This window comes from Anas acuta, chromosome 1, assembly GCF_963932015.1.
Source record: "Anas acuta chromosome 1, bAnaAcu1.1, whole genome shotgun sequence".
In the NCBI taxonomy this organism is placed as follows: Eukaryota; Metazoa; Chordata; class Aves; order Anseriformes; family Anatidae; genus Anas; species Anas acuta.
The window spans coordinates 79,566,179-79,584,652 of record NC_088979.1 but is presented as its reverse complement, the minus strand read 5'-3'; the positions used below and the strand labels follow the sequence as shown (position 1 = coordinate 79,584,652).

Sequence of the window (18,474 nt, the reverse complement as noted above, 5' to 3'; positions counted from 1 at the left end):
CTTGTGTTCGTGGTGATTCCCTTCAGTACCGTGTTGTCAAATAGTTTCTACAGCCAAGCGTGTTTTCTCTGATCTGTAATGAGCACAGAAATTTTCTTTAATGTGCTGTGGGTTTTGGAAGGAAATCAGTTTATTCTCTGTAGGTGTTCTGCGGAGGTTAAGCACCATTGCTCTTAGGAAGGTGTGTGTTTTGATTGCTTACTGCGTGATTTTTAATGTATTATTTAGTAAATATCGTGCTTGTAAGAGTGGTTGCTGATAAATGGATGCTTCTCTTAGGGAACTGACTGATTTTTCTCTTAACTACAGAACAATGTCAGACCACCAGAGTCAATCCAGAGTAGCCAGGTCTCCGCTGCCTTCAGCAGTGTCAAGACCTTGGGTAACCTCTTCCCTTCCTATTCTTTTGTGGTAGGTAAGAAAACGAGGACATAATCTGTTCTCATGCAAAAATAAATGGTGTAGGAAGAGGTGAAGAACTATTTTCCAATTAATTGCTTCTGTTATTTCGGTGCAGTTTCATAACACGTCAGAGCATGTTAGAAGTGCCTTTCTCATGTATATCTCTTTCCTAAATCCTGGCCCAAACCAAATTACAACACCATTTGCTTTTCCTCAGCTGGAAGATAAGGCACGCTGACCAATTTCCAAGTCCTTGGGCTACGAGCTCTGGTTGTCTGTCATATGATAGGCTGCAAATAAGTTTGGTTTGGGAAAAGAAGAATATTTTGGCAACCCATGTGACTGGATTATAACTACGGGTTTATTTGATATCTTGCGTAAAACACCCATTCCTGAAAGTGATTAGTTGAGAATTTCAGCCCATTTGAAACAAGTTGAAGGAAAATGTAGATGCACTGTAAAGCTGACAGCTGAATTTGAATCAGGATTTATATGTGAATATAAATATATACATGGCCCAGTTAATTTATTGGAGTTATGATAAACCCAGATGATTGGAAGAATATGGCCAGGAAAGTAATCCAAAACACCTATTCTGTGATTCCTAAAATGTAGAAGGGTTATGAATGGATACATAAAAACTCATTGTTTTTTTGCTCCTTCTCAGGTAGAGGTGGGTTTCTTTTTAAGTCATTTGTCTTCTGCTACTTCACTCAAGTAGCTGTCAATGCAAATGAGCAGTTTCTGGACTTCCTTTCCTGGATTTCATCGTCTTTGCAGTGTGTGGTACTTCTGTAATAAGGAGCTACACACACTCCTAGTAGTGTGATTACTGATAGTAGAAGGGGTTAGTATACTACTTAAAAAGCATTAAACATTTTGACTTTTTTTTTTTTTCTTGAAACAGAAAAAAATCTTCCCAGAACAACTGTCTTCCGCACCACCTTCTCCTCTTTCTTCTCCTGATGGGGACAGTGGCACTACACAGATACTTAAAGATGGAGGTAGTTTATCTGGTGCAACTGCAGCAGTTATATCCACAGGTAAAAGTAAAAAATAATGACATTTTCAGTGTGAAATTGCTTCCATTTCAAGAAAAATAGTTATGTCATTTTATGGAAAATACACTATAAACTTATTACAGCAAATAATGACTCGTCTACTTTTTTTTTTAAGGTATTTGTAGGTTGCTGTGCACAACTAATATTTAAATGCCTACGTTATAGCAAGAAGTGGTGGAACAGAGAGACTTTTGGTAGATCTACTAGACCTGGCTAGTGCTAGACTAGTACAAACGAGACTAGTTTGTTTCTGTCTGAAAGAGAAACTGTGTGGTTCTTTCATGTCTGTCTCACTCCTCAATATATGAAAAGGGAGCAGATGTAGCTGAAAAACCAATATGATACTCAAGTATCATTCACACTTGACTATCAAAAAACAAAAGTGAGATTTTGTCTCTCTGGAGCCTTACATTAAAAAAGCAATTCCATTAAAACCAAGTTAAGGCGATCAGGGGAAATAAGTCCCTCCTCCCAGAACAAGCAAACTTAAGGGCAATGAAAAGTATCTTAAACAGGGTGGGCAAAACAAAAATAAGCTACTTAATGAGCGAACTCATTGAGGAACTTGTAACCCTCTAATGAAACAATTTGTATGTTGTCAACTGAAATCTCAGAACTTTCTAAAAAGTCCATAAATTATGATAATTTTGTTTGGGGTACTTTTGACATTTAAAAACTGTTCTTACAATAGAAGTTGTCAGGCCCTTCTCAATCCCCACTTCAGTGATGGATGAGGGGAAAATACCTACATGTTTCCTAGGAAAATAAACCTTTCAGGATTCAGTTGTTACTGAGATCAGACAGAAGATGTCACAAAAACTCTTCTTGCTGATGTGTATCTTTTTTTTTTAATTCATACGAGGATGCATCCTCCAAGATGAAGATATCAGAGAGTAAGCTGATACGCACGTAGATAGAAGATCATTGGAACACTTCACAGAAATGTTTCATTTATAAAAGTCAAATGTTTTTAACTAAGCCCGAATAGCACTACAGTTAAGACAACGTGGCAGCCTTTTGTATAGCGAATGCTTAGGTTGTCTGCTTTATCAGCACAGAAAGACATTTTTTCTTTAAGCTATAATAGTGCCTCGGGTGCATCCTGGCCATATAATAGTCAAAAAGAATGAAAAATAAAAAATCTTCAGTTATGTCTTTTCCTCTTATTTTTTTACAGTGTTGTTCATTTTGAAAGGTTTTCATAGTCCCTGTAAAAAGTATTTTTGAAAGTCTGGTTTGCTTCTGTGATAAGCTTTAAACCACCTCACACAGTTTTCAGAGAAGCGTGTTCCTTTTATTTAGCAGAGAAGGCCAAGCTGTAGTGTGGAAATCATACACGAGTGGTTTGGGGCTGCTGAGGATAGGGCTGCTGGCCATTATACCTGCACGTGGCAATGCTGCCTGGGTGCTTCTGAACGGGCATCCATGGCAGGCATATGCCTTAGGGTTTGGTTTGTGGCAGCTTCTCAAATACGAGGGGAAAAAAAGGAAGCAATTTGGTAAGGCCAGCTTTTTAGAATTGATTTTTGGTAGTTCAGAGGACTTGCCGGTAGTTTTTACTTTATTGGTACCGGGGTGTGAATAGAGATGAGTCAAAAGAAGAGCACAGATGGTGATGGCTTTGTTTCCTTGGCAGGGTAGAGAAGGGCTGTAGGGATCAGAGGGAAGCGGCTATGGGACTGAGGCAGGAGAATCTCAACAGAATGCAGAGAGAGAACTTGCTGCATGCTCAGAAAGTATGCATGCATGATGGTATGTGTGTTCCACTTTGGGCTGAACGGTACATCTTGTCATCAAGACTCAAACTGCAGAAACAGCTTGCAGTTCAGGCATGTGAAACGTGTCTCTATTCTGTGCGCACCAGCTGTGATTAAAGCAGAAGTACTCGACAGTTCACACGGCTCCTTCTTTTGCAGTGTGTGTTTATGTCAACAAGCATGGAAATTCTGGGCCTCACCTGGATAAGAAGAAAGTTCAGCAGCTTCCAGATCACTTTGGGCCAGGTCCTGTCAATGTGGTACTTCAGCAGGCTGTACAGGCTTGTGTGGATTGTGCCTACCAGTCCAAGACCGTCTTTGGATTTCTGAAATCTGGCCATCACGGAGGGGAGATGATAACTGGTATGTGAAGATGTTTGATTTCTGTTTCTTCGCAACAGGGGAAGGAACTGCAGGGAGTTCGTATCATTTTTGTAACACATAAGCACAGTCAAGAGTATATACTTGGGAACTCTGTTATTAAGAGAGCACTGGTGGAGTGTAATTTATCTCAGTGTGGGCCGAGGATGTTCTGAACAATTCTTAAATTAGAATTCAGCAATAGAGAAGTTAAATTCCATGTACACTCTGCAGTTAGGTTCCTATAAGTAGAGCTTGTGCACCTCATTTAACAGCTGCAGCCAAACATTTGTCAAGTAAGCTCAGTGCAAGGGAAATATCAGATTTATTAATTCAAGTCATTCGCATAATCTTATCCATACATAGTATTTGTGTTCTTAATGCCTTAAGCAAGTGGGTGAAAAGTTTCCAACTAATCTGTTTAGCTTCCAGGCAAGTGATTCCACATGTTAAATTTGCTTCTTCCCTTCCCCCGTTCTCTAGTCTCTTAGGTCAGTGTTCATCCACCTATGTCCTCTATTAAGGAATAGGTTTATCTCTGCTACATATTAATGGCAGGTCTACAGATAAATTACCCATATATCTCAAACTGAATAGCTGCTGCTTGACGTTTTTTTTCTTTCTGGGCTAGGAAATATTCTGCAGAGCAGTTAGCACATCAATTCATAATTCCATCACTGGTAGTAAAAAGACTTTGCATTACTTTAATCTCCTTACATTAACACCAGATGTGAAAGATGATTAGTGGGATACAGGTTTAATTAAATCCTCATAAAAGATGTTGCTGTCTAACGATATTTAAAACATAGTACCCTGACCTGCATGGAGCAGAACTTCAGTAGTCCTTGCCTATGTATCCCTATGAGTTTGTTCACAAAATGGGTGCTTTTTCTCTGCTGTGTAGTTCTTATTTATTTACATTCAAAAATTCTGTAGGAAAAGGAATTGTTGGGTTACACCAGGCTTCACTACAAGGCCTGGATTCAGTAGCCCTGGAGTTGAGGAACCTGGCTCTGTAGATTGCTCCTGAAGCTCAGTCCTGCAGCTCACTCAGGTGTTAGAGCCACAAGACTCCAGTGAGTTTCTTGTGTTCTTGAGCTCTTGTCTTATCAGCTTGTCAGGCAGGTCTCTGAAAAGCTGGGTGAACAAACACTTAAAACTCCGTGTCATTTGATCAGAAATTTTCGTGTGATACATTTTGAGAAGCACAAAATGTGACTTGGGTTAATGTAGCACATTACAGCCGGCTGTGCTTGTGAGCATCATGGAAAAACAGGAAATAAACAGTAGAACAAAATGAGAGAATGAAATTGTGTTTTCTTGTAGAAATTTGTTTGAAAGTGTTTTTAGTGTAGGCTTTTTTCTTTTTCTTTTTTTTTTTTTTTTTAAGACTAGCAAGAAAAATAATTTGTTGCATCAGAGACTAAGCAAAGAAATCTAAATCTTCTGTGGACTCACGAACTTTAATGGCAAGTATTGTATCTGCCATAGGAGGAAGCTGTATTCTGGGACATGGATAAAATAATCTTTCTGGAATATGTGTGAATAATTAGTGGGTTCTTTGGTTCAGCTGCCAGAGAAAATAATTGTTTTGAATGGAGTTGAATTTAGCTTTTTTCCCTCTTTTCTTACTCAAAACAGAAACACAAACCATTTTATTTTTGCTTGATGCATAAGGTTTCAATTCAGGCGAATGCAACTGAAAGGAAATTAGAGGCTTGATTAACAAGCCCACTCATGGTGGTAGTGTCAGCCTCTTTTTTTCCCCTTGTAGCTCAGAGACTGTGGCATTTGGTGGATGAAATAGTCTGAGTTTCAGATAAATCTTCTCAAGCAGAGAATTAAATCAGTCTCTTGGGTGATTTTCTTCACTATCAGACAAACACATTTGTCTGATAGTTTAGCTCTCAGCCTTTCTCCTGGCTTTCTGTTTAAAACATGCCTACACAATGGAAAGTAAAGAAATGCGAATGACTTTTCATCCCATGGGCTGGGATTGCACAAACAAGCTCCATTCCCTCTGTATTTGTCGTTAAATGCTGAGGTTATTGCACCTCGGAAGTACTCCTTTTTATTTTCAGCCCTGGCATTTATCTAGGAAGCAAGAAGCATGTGCTGTATCCCCAAGCAGAGCCGACTGTTGTGCCTGTGGATCTGGATCCTTCTCCTTTGCTTGGAGTTCCTGTGGTTGCCCTCAGGGGTTTGGAGTAGGAGGGAGCTGTGTTTGCACTGCCTGAACCCTTACTTGTGGATTTTTCACATGGTCTGCCTTGTTGGGGCGGTCAGATGGCTTCGGATGTTTCTTGCTTTATCCTCTTGACAACTCAAAGATAATATTGTTCTTTTCAATGCTTCTTTTCAAAATGAGACATTAAGATGTGGAGAACAAGTAATTTCCCCAAGGCCACATGACTACCTGTAAGGCTATTATAAAGTGTTTTAAATTGTGGTTGGAGCTGACAGCACTACCTTGCAGTAAATACCAGGAGAGCAGCCTGTGCTAGGTCTCACAGCCCATTTGCTCTCCAAACGGGTCGAGCTGCAAGCAGAAATACGCCAGCAGAGACCCCTTCCCCAAGCAGGAGGTAGGGAACCTCGTGGCTGAGCCACATGTGAGTCAGTAGGATTTCATCTCAGCATTGGAGACTGGAAAAAATGAATGGGCTACGGAAACCTGCGGGTCTGGGGCTTGTCCCTTTGGTACTGACTTAAATTTTAGGCACTTGTGTTGGGTCATGAAAGCAGACAAGAGGTAGCACGTTATTGTTGACGCTCACCCGTGTTCTCCCATTAATTCTAATCATAAGCTTGCTTACGTTAGCAGTGTAAGTCACACTTGTGATTTCCTAAGGAAGCCTAAAATATGCTAAAGCTTGGGCGTTTTCTTTATTTTTCTGTATGTTATCGCCTCTTCTGTAACACAGTATGGAAATGTCCCTTGCCTCAGATCTGTAACTAAAGACTTCCTTGTCATTTCTGTTCTTTTTTTTTTTTTTTTTATTGGTTCATTTTTGAAAGTGCATCTGCCACCAACAAAACGTGATCCTCTACAGCTCTGCTTGTCATTTGGAAACTCGTGCTAAAAACAGAAAGCTGCTTGATAGGCTGAAAACCCAAGAAGACAAATTGATGCATAAACCTGGTGTCTATGCTACTTCTTTGCAACCCTAAGCATAAGTTACAAGTCTGGTCCTGTTTCGTTGTAATGTCTGCCTAATCAGAAGTAACTACATTCAGCTAATGTAATGGTGATTGTTTATCTGTGTCCCGGTGATGCTTGCAAGATTCAGTCTTTCCGAATCTTACCAACTGTCACAGAAGAGGCAAATACCATTAACAACATCAGTCTGAATGTTTGGGGGATGAGGAAGGAAGTCAGCAAATAAAAGACGCTGGCACATGTCCAATCTCTTCGTAATTGCTCATTCGAGCCTGTTGTTGTGGTGTCTCCGCCACCTTGCTCCTGTTGAAATAAATGGGAGCCTGACCGCTGCAGCGTTGACAGCAGGACAGATTTCTCCAATGGTAAAATATCAAATGGCAAAACAGTTTCTGCAGTCAGAATTTCAGTGGCAATGGATGCCAGCATAATACCCCTGCCTTTTTTTTTTTTTTTTTCCCAGCAAAAACTGCAATGGGTCTTTTCTACATTTTCTCCTGCAAATAGGTGGTGCAGAGGTTACTGCTTTATAAAGCAGACAATAGAAATTATCCATAAGGTTTCGTTCTGTTATGCTGGTGTGAATCCAGAGTTATTTTATTAATGTGAGTTTCCACAGAGCAAATTTAAAGTGGCATGGATCCAACAGAAGGTCGAATCAGTCCTTTGGAGATAAATTTGTTAAATATCAGAACGATTGTTTACTCCTCTCATGTCTTGCATTGTTTAAATCAAAGCTCCTTTCCTTGATGGTGTTTTGTTATACTTCATGATGCTTGGGGGATGTTTGACATCGTCTTCTTGTTCACAGCTTCCTTTGATGGGGAGAAGCACGCCATCAATCTTCCTTCTGTAAACAGTGCATCGTTTGTCCTACGTTTCTTGGAAAAACTCTGCCACAGTCTGCAGTGTGATAATCTTTTCAGTAGCCAGCCCTTCAGCCCTTACATGGGATGTGCACATAGCCCTACAGAGTATGACAGGAACAAACCAGGTACTATTAAGCAGCTCTTATTTTCAGGTTCTGTTGTCTTTGAGAAATGTGGTGACTTTGTGGAATTTAACTTTTTAATCTGCCTTGTTATAACTTGAATTGGTTGAAATGAGTACTTTTCAACCAATTCAGTTTGTGGTGAATTCGTTCCAGAGTGCACGTGCTTTGACAGGTTGAGATAGCTCATACCACATGTGCAGAAATCATTTTGTTCAGCAAATTCTTCCTTGCAGTCAAACCAGGAAACATATGTATGTTGTATGTATCACTGGGTCACTACTAAAAGAACAAGCTCAAAACTTCACGTTTCATCTGTTCAATTTCTGTTTGAATCATAAAATAAGCTTACAGAAAAACACTCACTGTCTCATAAGAAGGGGCTTGCTCTGACAGGTGATAGAGTTCAGCCCATCCCGTAACAGGAAGAAGTCCTTTCTTCTATCTTCATTCGTCTTGCTCAGTGGCAGCTCCAAAATTTTAAATTCCTCAACATACTGTCTAGTCTTCTGGTAGAGAAGGTGGGTTTTGCAGGTGGCTGCTTGTGATATTGTATATCAGCCCAGTATCTTTCTCTGCTACACCAGGAGTGTAGAGAGAGTGAGAGGGAAATGGCTTGCGCAAGATCTCCCATCAGGTGGTTTGCAGTGCCTGGTATTACAAATCCCAGCCCGAGGGTTATCAGGAGCTGTAGCTGAGAAAACTTTGACATCAGTGCAATTTCACAAGATTCATATCTGGGATGAAGCTTCCTCACAGCTGTCTGGTAGCTGAGTCTGACTTCTAGGAGCTGCTTTAGAAAAAAAAACATATTCTTTTTTTTTATCCTCTCCAATGGAGAAGTTGTATTTGTTTCAGTCTGTCAGATGAAAGTCATTTGTTTTAACACTTGTCAGAAAAGTAGCCAAGGTCAAGGTAGTTTGGATGATGACAATATAAACTAAGCCGTTACTTCATCTTTGAAGGTTTGTATTGAAATGGCTGAGTTTGTGTGACATAAGAAACTGATCTGTAACCTGGCGAATGCCTGATGTATGTTTTTGCTTTTGTCCTTTTACTTTCCCTGTTCGAGTTTTATGCCAGAATAAATAGGTGGTGACTTTCCTCTTCACAGCAAAAGAAGAAATACCTGAAAACAGAAGTGCGAAACGATACTCTCAGGACTCTCCACCGTATACTGCTCCCCTTTCCCCTAAACTTCCCAGGAATGATGCTCATCCATCTGAAGGTAATTACATTGTAGTAGTATTATACATGAGGTTTACCTGTGATTTCAGTACTCCCAGTCAAAATGGACTGAGTGCAACGCATGTGTCTAGTTTGTCTGTAGCCCTTGACAGGCCAGGGTGGAAGTGTGTTAATTATTGATCAGTGGCACAGATTTTGTGCTTATGGAAGATCTACTGCAAGTTCAAGAAGTCTTCCTCTTCAACATGCTTACATTTTTCATGAAGTCACCCAGGAAAATAGGTGATATACAAAGCCTCCTGCTTCATGTATGGCAATTTAGTAGCAAACCAATTGCCTTGAAATGGATTAGGAGATAAATTAGAAGCAACTCTAATAACTCTGGGCTCGAGCCAACAGGTGAGTAAGGGTGCATTTTGATGATACGATTAAGCTCCCTTTATGGCTGGCTGCCACGGAAAGCTGTGCTGATCCTGCTTTCCTCACCTCCTTGTCCTTGTAGCGGGCCCCACGTCTCCCTGAATGGGTGGCAAGCTGAGCCCGTGACCCAAAGCACAGAAAACATTTTGGTGAAGCCAAGAGTCTGCAGTTTACTTCCCAGGACTGACTCCGTGTGGACGCAGATGAGTGCAGGAAAGAGTTGGATAAAATGCAGCCATGGCAAGGGGAGCAGAGCAGCCTCCGCGTGGCAGCTAGCTGTTAGGCTGCTCTGGCTCCGGGACAAATAGTGCCTTTGCCTGCCCCACAGCAGAGCTGCAGTAACTGAGCATGCACCCACTCTTCGTCTGCCTCAGATGTGAGGTAAAGCATGCTGGTTTAAACCTCAGTGAGAGATCTATGAGGGAATGGTCTTATTCCCCTTTTGCTACTTAACTAGTTAAGTCATAGTAACTTGTTGATGTGACTCATCCCATCTGATCCATGCTTTCTGTTGCTGCAGTATATTGGGATATTATTGCCAAAGGCTTTTTTGAAGCCAGATAGAGACGAGCTCTTTGCTTCTTCATATTCTTTTTTCTCTTTTTTCTTTTCTTTTTTTTTTTTTTTTGGAGGTTCTGGGGTCCTTTTGTAGTTATTAGCCTCAGCATGGGCAGAAGGATCTCTTTTTCTGTGCAGATTAGAAAATCATAGGATTTCAGTTAAAGCAGGAAAGGAAATCAAATTAAAATGTTCAAAGTGATAGTTCAATAAGAGTCACCATTTCAAATGTACAGTAACAGCAGCAAGACAGAAATTAACAGTCAATACAGAACTGTACCTTTCCTGAAGGAATACTGGGGTAGTTGAACAATACTTATGCAATTAAATCAGGCATTTCTGGTAGGTGACTTCAGGAATAAATGTAGAGCATTTAATTCGACTGAAATAGTTGTTTTAATTGGACAAAGCAAGCGTTTGAGTTAGAGCTGCATTCTCTTGTAAGAAAGCTCCCTCAAAGAAAGCCAGCATGCACGTACTGCTTTTTATGCCTTATGGAGTAGTTCGATACTGGATCCCTTTTAAAATCAGTAATTCGTTACAAAGTGCAGTTACCTGGGGTAAAAACAAAAATAAAGAAAGTTTTGCCATGGTTTCAGAAGTTTGAGTTTGCACTCTGTGTGTTTCAAGAGGCAAAGTATTCTCTAGTGTTGTGTGTTTCCCATTAGGGCAGTGTCCTCTGCTGAAAATCTGGAGGTAATTTCATAGCGGTCAGTCATGGGCTGGTTAGCAAGAAAGATCTGCCCCTGAAAAGTTCTGGCTCTATTGAGACATAGTCGTCTTGAAAGAGCTGTTTTGAAATATCATTTGAACGCAAAATGGAATAATTGTGGGAAAGGGTCTTTCAAACAGCTCGTTTTCCTTCTGATCTGCTCAGGGATATGTTCTGCAGATTTTGCTGTCTTTTCTGCTCGCTAACAGTTTCTTCTCAAAGTTTTGAAAGATAAGGGAGAGGAAAGAGAAATAACCCAGTCTCCCTCCCCTTGGAAACAGAGTGTTCCTAGCACTGCAGCCAGTTACATCACGCAGTTATGTATGGCAGAACAACTGACTTCCTATTCCCGGAGGAGCTTCAAGAAAACAAAACGTCCAATTCCTGCTAAGGCCTTCAGTCCTAAACACTCTATTGTCATCCTTACAATTGAAACATAAGGCCATAACGCCTTTTATTAGCTTTTTATTAATTTATCCACAGATCAGGCATTCTACAGTGGAACCTCCCATGAAACAGGAAAAAAAATAAAACGGTTTGCTTTCCATACCATTGTTACACACATCTGGTCAAAATGTTGAGGTAGGAAAATTGTCATTCATTGCTGCGTTGTTGGCAAGGCTCTGTGTGTCAGACAGCAATCCTGAATCAGCTGTCAAGCCAGTTGACCACTTCTTCAATGAGACTGCAGCTGGGTTTTGTTCATAGAGAAGCTGGGTGGATGGAGAGGGAGTGGATTGGATGGCGTAGCTGCCAGGCACAAGCACCTGCTGCAAAAGATGATTGCCCCCTGCAACATGCCAGCGTTCCCACCTTCTGAAATCCGTGTCTGTGTGTTCTGCTGAACCTTAGACACCTTCGTGTTGCTTTGCTGTAGCTAATTGAAATATCAACTCTGCCTTTTGGTCTTTGACTGAGGTTCCTGTTAGTGTTCTCGTTTCCTACTGATCTCATGTTCTCTTGGTTTCCTCTAATTTTACAGTGCTTATCATTGACTGCATCTGTTATTCTCTTGGAAATTGTATAGGAAGATGGCTTTTGGTTTCATTTTGGCAAGTTGCTGCAGCTACTTCAAGCTGACAAATGTAAAGGGGTTTGTTTTCTTTGAAAACCTCAGTATCCGCTGCTCTGCTTTTTTGATACAGATCTGACAAACTATAAAGTTTGCAGTGGTGGTTTTGGGGCTTGGGTACTTAAAGGCTTCTTTATGCCACAACTATCAAGTTTATTGAAAGATGTTACATCATCTCGTAGATCTTGCTGTGCTGAGTTCTCTAAGCAGGGAGCTGATGCTCCCATTATCCTTGCCCCCCTTTGGGATTATGTTGTCTGAAGACCATTACTGCAAAACACACTTAATGTTCTTCACTAAACTTCACTTTTAAGCAGGTTTCAGGAGGGAGAACCTAAGGCCTCACAGAGCAAGTTGAACATGCTTGAGAAGCTCAGTCTGGTGTTGTTGGCTTTTGTTTTTTTATTTTAGTTTGGTTGATTTTTCTTTCTTGTTTAAGAAAAATGCTCTTCCTTTAGCTTTAATCCTGGTATGTTCCCAACAAATGGTTGAAAGTTGCCATATAAGAGGAGTAATAAGGAGTATATTTTAGGAACTTGTTTTCGCAGATTGTACCAGTTATCCCAAAGAATATGCTACTCCACTAGCATATGTTTTATAACTTTGCTAAGAGTAATTTTCAAGATGGTATTGCGGGGTTTACACTTCTGTGAACCTGTTAGCTATATTTTCCAGCTCTTAGCTCTCCTGCCAAAGCAGCATTTGTTTCATACAGATTTTTACATCATGCTTCCAAGTTCTTTCTCAGGCTAGATGTTGGCCTGGTGCAAATGGAGATGAGTCATACGAGGGCTCGAGAATGGAGTGGTGTTCTCACTGGTTTTTAACTACACGTCGATACAGCATCGTGGTCAGGGTGCATTGTGTTAGTGTGTGTGTATCTGGGATTCACTGCCTTCTGTAGCTTTGTGTGTAATTTGTTCAATTTTTATTGGTGGCCGGTGTCTCTGGACGTGTTGGGATCTACAGATGATAATTGTCCACTTGTTTATGAAGTTACTGATAGAATTTTTTGTTTATATTTAAAAAAAAGATCATGGAAATGCTTGCTGAGATTGCGTATGTATTAATGCTAACATCAGGCAATTTAAAATTAAAAAACAATCCTTATGTCCCTGCCCTGTTCATAAAATTTAACCTTCCATAAATCATTTCACATATATTTGTTGTCTCAAACTTTAGATGTTAGATTTATTTATTTATTTATTTATTTATTTATGTAGTAAGGGCCCAGTGATTACTCGAGGAAGAGGTCAACTGTTCTGCAGTAGTGCTTTCCTCACAGGAGATTTCATTACCAGGCTTGGAACCTATAGTTATCTTCAGAAGAACATAGCAAGGATCTAAGTAACAGAGTTTAAAAACCCATTATTTTGAACAGATCAATGCTTTCTTTTTTTTACTTTTTTTTATTTTCTTTTCTGTAGCAGAAACGTTACCTATAGAAGAAAACAGCACTTCCAAAGAGCATCGCTTTTCTGAGGACTCTATGGATTCTGCACTTAATTCAGTAAATCCTTCCAGCCCGACCTGTCGAAATTCCACTGAATATCGTTCTTCAGGGAGCACAGCATATTACAGAAATTCCTTTCAGCCAGTGACTGCTACCTCAAATTCAGCCCCTGTCCTGCGCCGGCTCTCCTTGAGCTCTGCTGGGAGCAGCAGTTTCTATGAAGTCAGTAGGAATCGAATACAGAGGAGGATTGAAGGTATGCTCTACGCCTAGGCTTTCCAAAGCATATAGCAGCTTTTATTAACATACAAAATCCATGAGTTATGAATAAAGAAGTTCTTTGCCATAGAAAATAGGTTGCGTATGGATTGAGATGTTGTGCTGTTGCCAAGCACGTCAGGCTTGTTAACCTAAGTTCAAATGCAGAACCTAAGCCTGTTAGAACTGACACTGTGGTGCAAGCCAGAGGGGTCTTGTCCTCTAACTAGACTGGGCAGTGCTAGTTACATGCAACTCACTTCCTGAGCATTTTATCAGCCATTGCTGTGTTGCTGAAATATGGAGGTAGGGTTTCCTCCTGTCCCTCTGTCTGCACACTTCAGCTTGCATTTGCCACGTTCCCAAATACCAACATCTTAGGACCCAGGAACCAAATATGAGTAAAAGTAATCCCTCTAGGTATGTCATTGTGCTAATGTTTATGCTGCTGTAAATATCTGCAGTTGTATAAGGTATTTAAAGACAAATGGAACAATTCAGTGTTACTTGGGGGAAAATAAAACATCCTTCATCTTAATATATGGCAAAGAATGAATAATAAAAGCCTGTTGTTAATAGTAAGAATGCCTTATGTAAAATGAAATGTGTTTTCCCTGTAAAGACTAGTGATACTTCTTCCTTTCACAATATTTTTTATCCTGAAAGCTGCAAGTTCCACAACTGGACCGGACCTGAATTCGCTAAAAAGGGAACCTTCAAGAATGTTGAATAAGGATCCTTCCACCTGGTCGATAGAGGAAGTAATGCGCTTTGTGAAAGAGGCTGATCCGCAGGCTCTAGCTCCACATGCAGAACTCTTTAGGAGACATGTATGACGCATATCCATTCTGTACTAGTAGATCTTGTCTATCACACTAATCTCTTAGAATACAGCTTTCATTTCTGTCACTGTCTTTGCAAGTGAAGGTAGAACAGACTCTACTCACTTGTATAATAGAAGGAGGCTGAAAAAATATGTTTCTGCCTGAAATTCCTCATGTAGTGTTTTGGTCTGTTTCGTAGACTGGTTATCCCAAAGTAGAGAAGCTTTACCTGGTTACCTTTGCACTTGGTCATTAATACTAAAATTCAGAGGTTGAATTGAAATGTTTAATTTGTCTGTTTTGCCAAGGAATGCATGGAGTTTCCTAGGATCTAACAAGATGTTGTATTTAGAGAGAGAAACTCTTAAGTGTTGGTTTCTGTTGCTTTTGGTCTCCCCTTTTCCTTCTTCTCCCTGTGCTTTTCTATGGCAGGTAGCTCAGCAAAGAGCTGCTTTATTATTTCATTTTATACGTGGCCCTCCAAAAGGAGGTTGGCTTTCTCATTAGTGGTATTTCCCCCTTGTTCCGCGTTGGCTCTTACTAACAGATAAATTTCACATTAAGCTGAATTGAAAGGAAAATTCAAAGTAACTTTTTACAGAACTTCCTGTCTTATGTGCTAGTTATTCTTAGTTGCATAGCAAGACCAAATGTCACTTGCTTTGTCGGGTTTATGTTAAAAAAAAAAAAAAAAAGACAGAGTGGTTTTCTTTATGGTGTTTTAGGGAACTAATTGCCTGTCTACGGTATGTAATGCTACTAAGAGCTTGGGACTGCTATATTTCAGCAGCTTCTCAACCAGGCAGTTGCAATCTGCCTAAGTTGTCCTCGGTCTTGATCCTAACAATCTGTCTGCCTTAACCTGGATGTAGATCTGTCTTATTTCACGGATTCAGATGGTTTGTAACCCCTTCCTCTGCGTGACTATTTGCATGCACACGCCAGAACCCTCACACAGCTGTGTTCAAGGTTCAGTGCAAGGCCTCAGTGCTTGGATCATTTAATCTCCAACTGCACAGACCTTCCTTTGCAACTTTTTTTTTTCTTTCCTTGACCTATTCTTTTTAGTTTTTCCTCTTTATCCCAGCTAGTACTTAATTTTGCAGGCTGTTTGGTCAGTTTTTTACTTACTGTAATATTGTTTAGCATCTCACATGCCTTAGTCTTACCGTAAAAATACTGAAATAAATTTCCCTTCAGTGGCCAGGTGTAAATATCAAAGTACTGCACTAAGTTACTGCCTTATAAATGGTAGATACGTTTTTACTGCAGTAGAAACAAATGCATTGTACTTTCCGGTGTCACCATGCAGATGGTTAAAACAGTTGTGTGTTGTTGTGTTTATTCTCTTCCTTCTGCAGGAAATTGATGGGAAGGCACTACTGTTACTGAGGAGTGAAATGATAATGAAATATATGGGACTGAAGCTGGGACCTGCCCTAAAGTTGTGCTACCACATTGAAAGACTTAAACAAGGAAAGTACTAGCCAATGGGGATACCACAAAGGGTGTGTTCACATCACACTAAGCTCTCAGGTTAACAGCCATCACCTTTATTTAAAAGTGTTTTGTTGCAGAAATCATCTGTATTTTTTGAAGGCTCTCTCAAAATGTGAAAAAGACGTCTAGGATAAAGAGGGGAAAAAGAAAATCTGTATTACATTCCAGTATTTTGTGAACTGTTTCAGAAGGTTTGCAGGGAAGGACTGGACTGCTGGTCACACTGGCTGGGGAGCAGGTTGGTAACAGTGCTGAAAAGCACATTTATTCTCCGTTGCAGACTTCAGCCAATGCATTTGTATTCGGAACCAAAACAGCTGAATCCCAAAGGAAGGAAAAAAAACAAAAACAGCATCAGGTGTTAATAATTTGTACAGGGGTGGCTGTAAACTTTTACATTGCGAGGAAAATGTAAAAGAGAAGATCTCATCTCAGTAGTAACTGCTGTGCCTGGTCCTCCAGCAGAGTCATACTCAGCTAGGTTTTTCTTCATAGATTTCCATAAAGGGAATAGCCATATGAACAGGTCGGGGGGGAGGGAAGCGTTGTGGAGAAGAGGGTTTAATACAAATATAAGCTTTTATAAAGTGTGATTATCGGTCCTTTGGAAAGTCACAAGGACAAATGAACAGTGTGTTGTCAATCTATGCCGGCGATAATAGTTCTGTTTTGTGGAAGATCGTATTGGCTGTATAAACAGCCAGTTCTGGGACCGACAGCTTTGACTGGAACAACGCATCCACCTTATAAACATTCCATCTTTTTGCTAAGTTTGGCATGGATATGTGTGTTCATGCTTTTATATATACACGTGTATGTGTCAGGGAAATGCATACTATATATGTATGAAAATACACATGCACACTGTACATACGTGTTTAGTCTTTAATGTACTTTGCACTGTGCCAGAGAGAACTGTACGATTTCTTGTTTGTTTGTTTTTTACCAGTAATTTTGGTCACGTTCTACTTTCATATTCATTAGCACCTGTTTAATTTGTTGTCCACTCTTGGAGTCAGAAGGTGACAAACAATCAAAGGGTGGATTACTCCTGCAGGCAAAATCCCTGTACTATGCAATACTCCTGGTTAGTCATCACTGAACTCTGAGCCATGTATGCTGGTGTATTTCTGAAAACACTTGTTTGGTTCTGATGTTTTGGGCTTATATTTCCTTTCAGGAAGTGCTATTATGTAATTGATAAGCCTGTTTAAGGTAAAATTGATGCTGTTTGTGTAAGCTACAAGAACCGGTGGTGATAATGAACCAGTTTGTTGTCACTGCCGATTGTAACATACATCAGGGATAAGAAAATGTACTTTCTGTGTAGGAAACTGAATGTACTGTATGTAATAGTGCAAGTGATGAAAGCTATTTGCTAAGGAAGATGTAGTCCTAAATTGGTAGGTTTTATTATATTTCTTATTGCCTTTTTATATGAAACTATATAGTAAAAATGTATTTTTTACGAATCCTTTTGCTGAAAATGCCTTGTTGTACCAATACTCTGATACTCCTCAGGTTTCAGCAGAGATACTGCTGCAAAATAACATTTTTTGTAGCTCGTCTGAGAATTTTGTTAGTTTAAGTGACTGCAATGCAATTTTAATTTAGCAAGTCGTTCGGGCTTCCAGGCTTGTTTTTATTATTCCATCATTAGACATTTGACACTAAAGGTTATCTCTATTGATTTGTTTTGCATATCTTTTGTGGTGCGTGTATGCTTAGATGAATAATACAAGCACGCTCTTTGTAGTAAGAAAAGGTCAGAGCATTGATTGGAGAAAGCATATTTTCTCTTTGTGTTCGGAAAATATTGACTTGATCATTGGTAAAACAATATGAAAGTTATAGTTACATTGTGAGGAAAACATAATGCCCCACATGTTGAGCATAGCGTTTAAAACTTACTTTTGTGCTTTCTTATGCTGAATTTCAGAGTTCTTTAGCTTAAAAGAAGTACTGCTCATGCAGTTTCACTGAAAACAGTTTTAATTTTTTAACTGCCATTGGCATAGGAGAAACAAAGATGTTTCAAATTTCCCTTTGGCTTTTATGGAATGAGCTTTTTGTACATGGTACTATCATGGGTATAAATATTTGTTCGAGGCTCTGTGTGCGCCCAGGTGCACAGGGCTTACTGTGAAGTTACAGTACCAGGGTTTCACCCTGCGCTACAGTGGGTGAGATTCATGCGTTCAAAATGTTGCAGCAGAATATATTTTTTATTCTTTATTTTCCATGGGATGTTCTTCTCTGTAAACAGCAATAAAATAGTTTGTTCATTGTTGCCTGTTTTGTTTTATGTGTAAGCACCATCTGTGTGCAGGGGTAGCTGTCGTACCTGGCAGTTCGTGACAACATCTGATGGGAGGAAGCTTTATTCGAAAGGATGAGATTGTTCCAACATAGCTTATCTGAAGCAATTAATTTGAATTTGGGTTGGTCTGTGCTTTCAAAATAACAATTCGGGAATATATTCAACTATTTAGGTTTGAATATAGTATATTGCTGCTTAGAGTTTACTGAATTCTCATAGAAATCACTAAGGGGAAGAGACTCCTAAAAAATGAGTTTGTCCTGTGTTCAGGTGAAGATCCGAACTATTTTTTTAAAAGCAGTTAATGCCAGTAAGTTAAACTTCATATACTTGAGGTTTTATCATTTATATTATAGAGAAGTCTGTTGTTTTGATGCCTCCCTGCAGTGATCTGCCTGTGTTTAAGAAGCAATGTTAATTGTGTTAATGGTAACCTCA

General features: G+C 39.8%; 1 protein-coding gene across 5 annotated transcripts in view; it reads left to right on the top strand.

Annotated features, from left to right (window-relative positions):
* The window catches only part of SCML2 (Scm polycomb group protein like 2), a 66,354-nt gene extending 48,348 nt beyond the window's left edge, over positions 1 to 18,006 (top strand). For 4 of the 5 annotated variants that reach the window (XM_068683980.1, XM_068683953.1, XM_068683990.1 and 1 more), the window contains 7 exons: positions 1,310 to 1,445; positions 3,380 to 3,583; positions 7,552 to 7,734; positions 8,846 to 8,959; positions 13,109 to 13,390; positions 14,059 to 14,222; positions 15,578 to 18,006. In XM_068683980.1, coding sequence (XP_068540081.1) covers positions 1,310 to 1,445; positions 3,380 to 3,583; positions 7,552 to 7,734; positions 8,846 to 8,959; positions 13,109 to 13,390; positions 14,059 to 14,222; positions 15,578 to 15,703 — 1,209 coding nt within the window. In that variant the 3' untranslated portion in view covers positions 15,704 to 18,006. The remainder of the gene's footprint in view (positions 1 to 1,309; positions 1,446 to 3,379; positions 3,584 to 7,551; positions 7,735 to 8,845; positions 8,960 to 13,108; positions 13,391 to 14,058; positions 14,223 to 15,577) is intronic. The other variant, XM_068683971.1, reaches the window with a different exon arrangement.
* Positions 18,007 to 18,474: the final 468 nt, after the last annotated feature.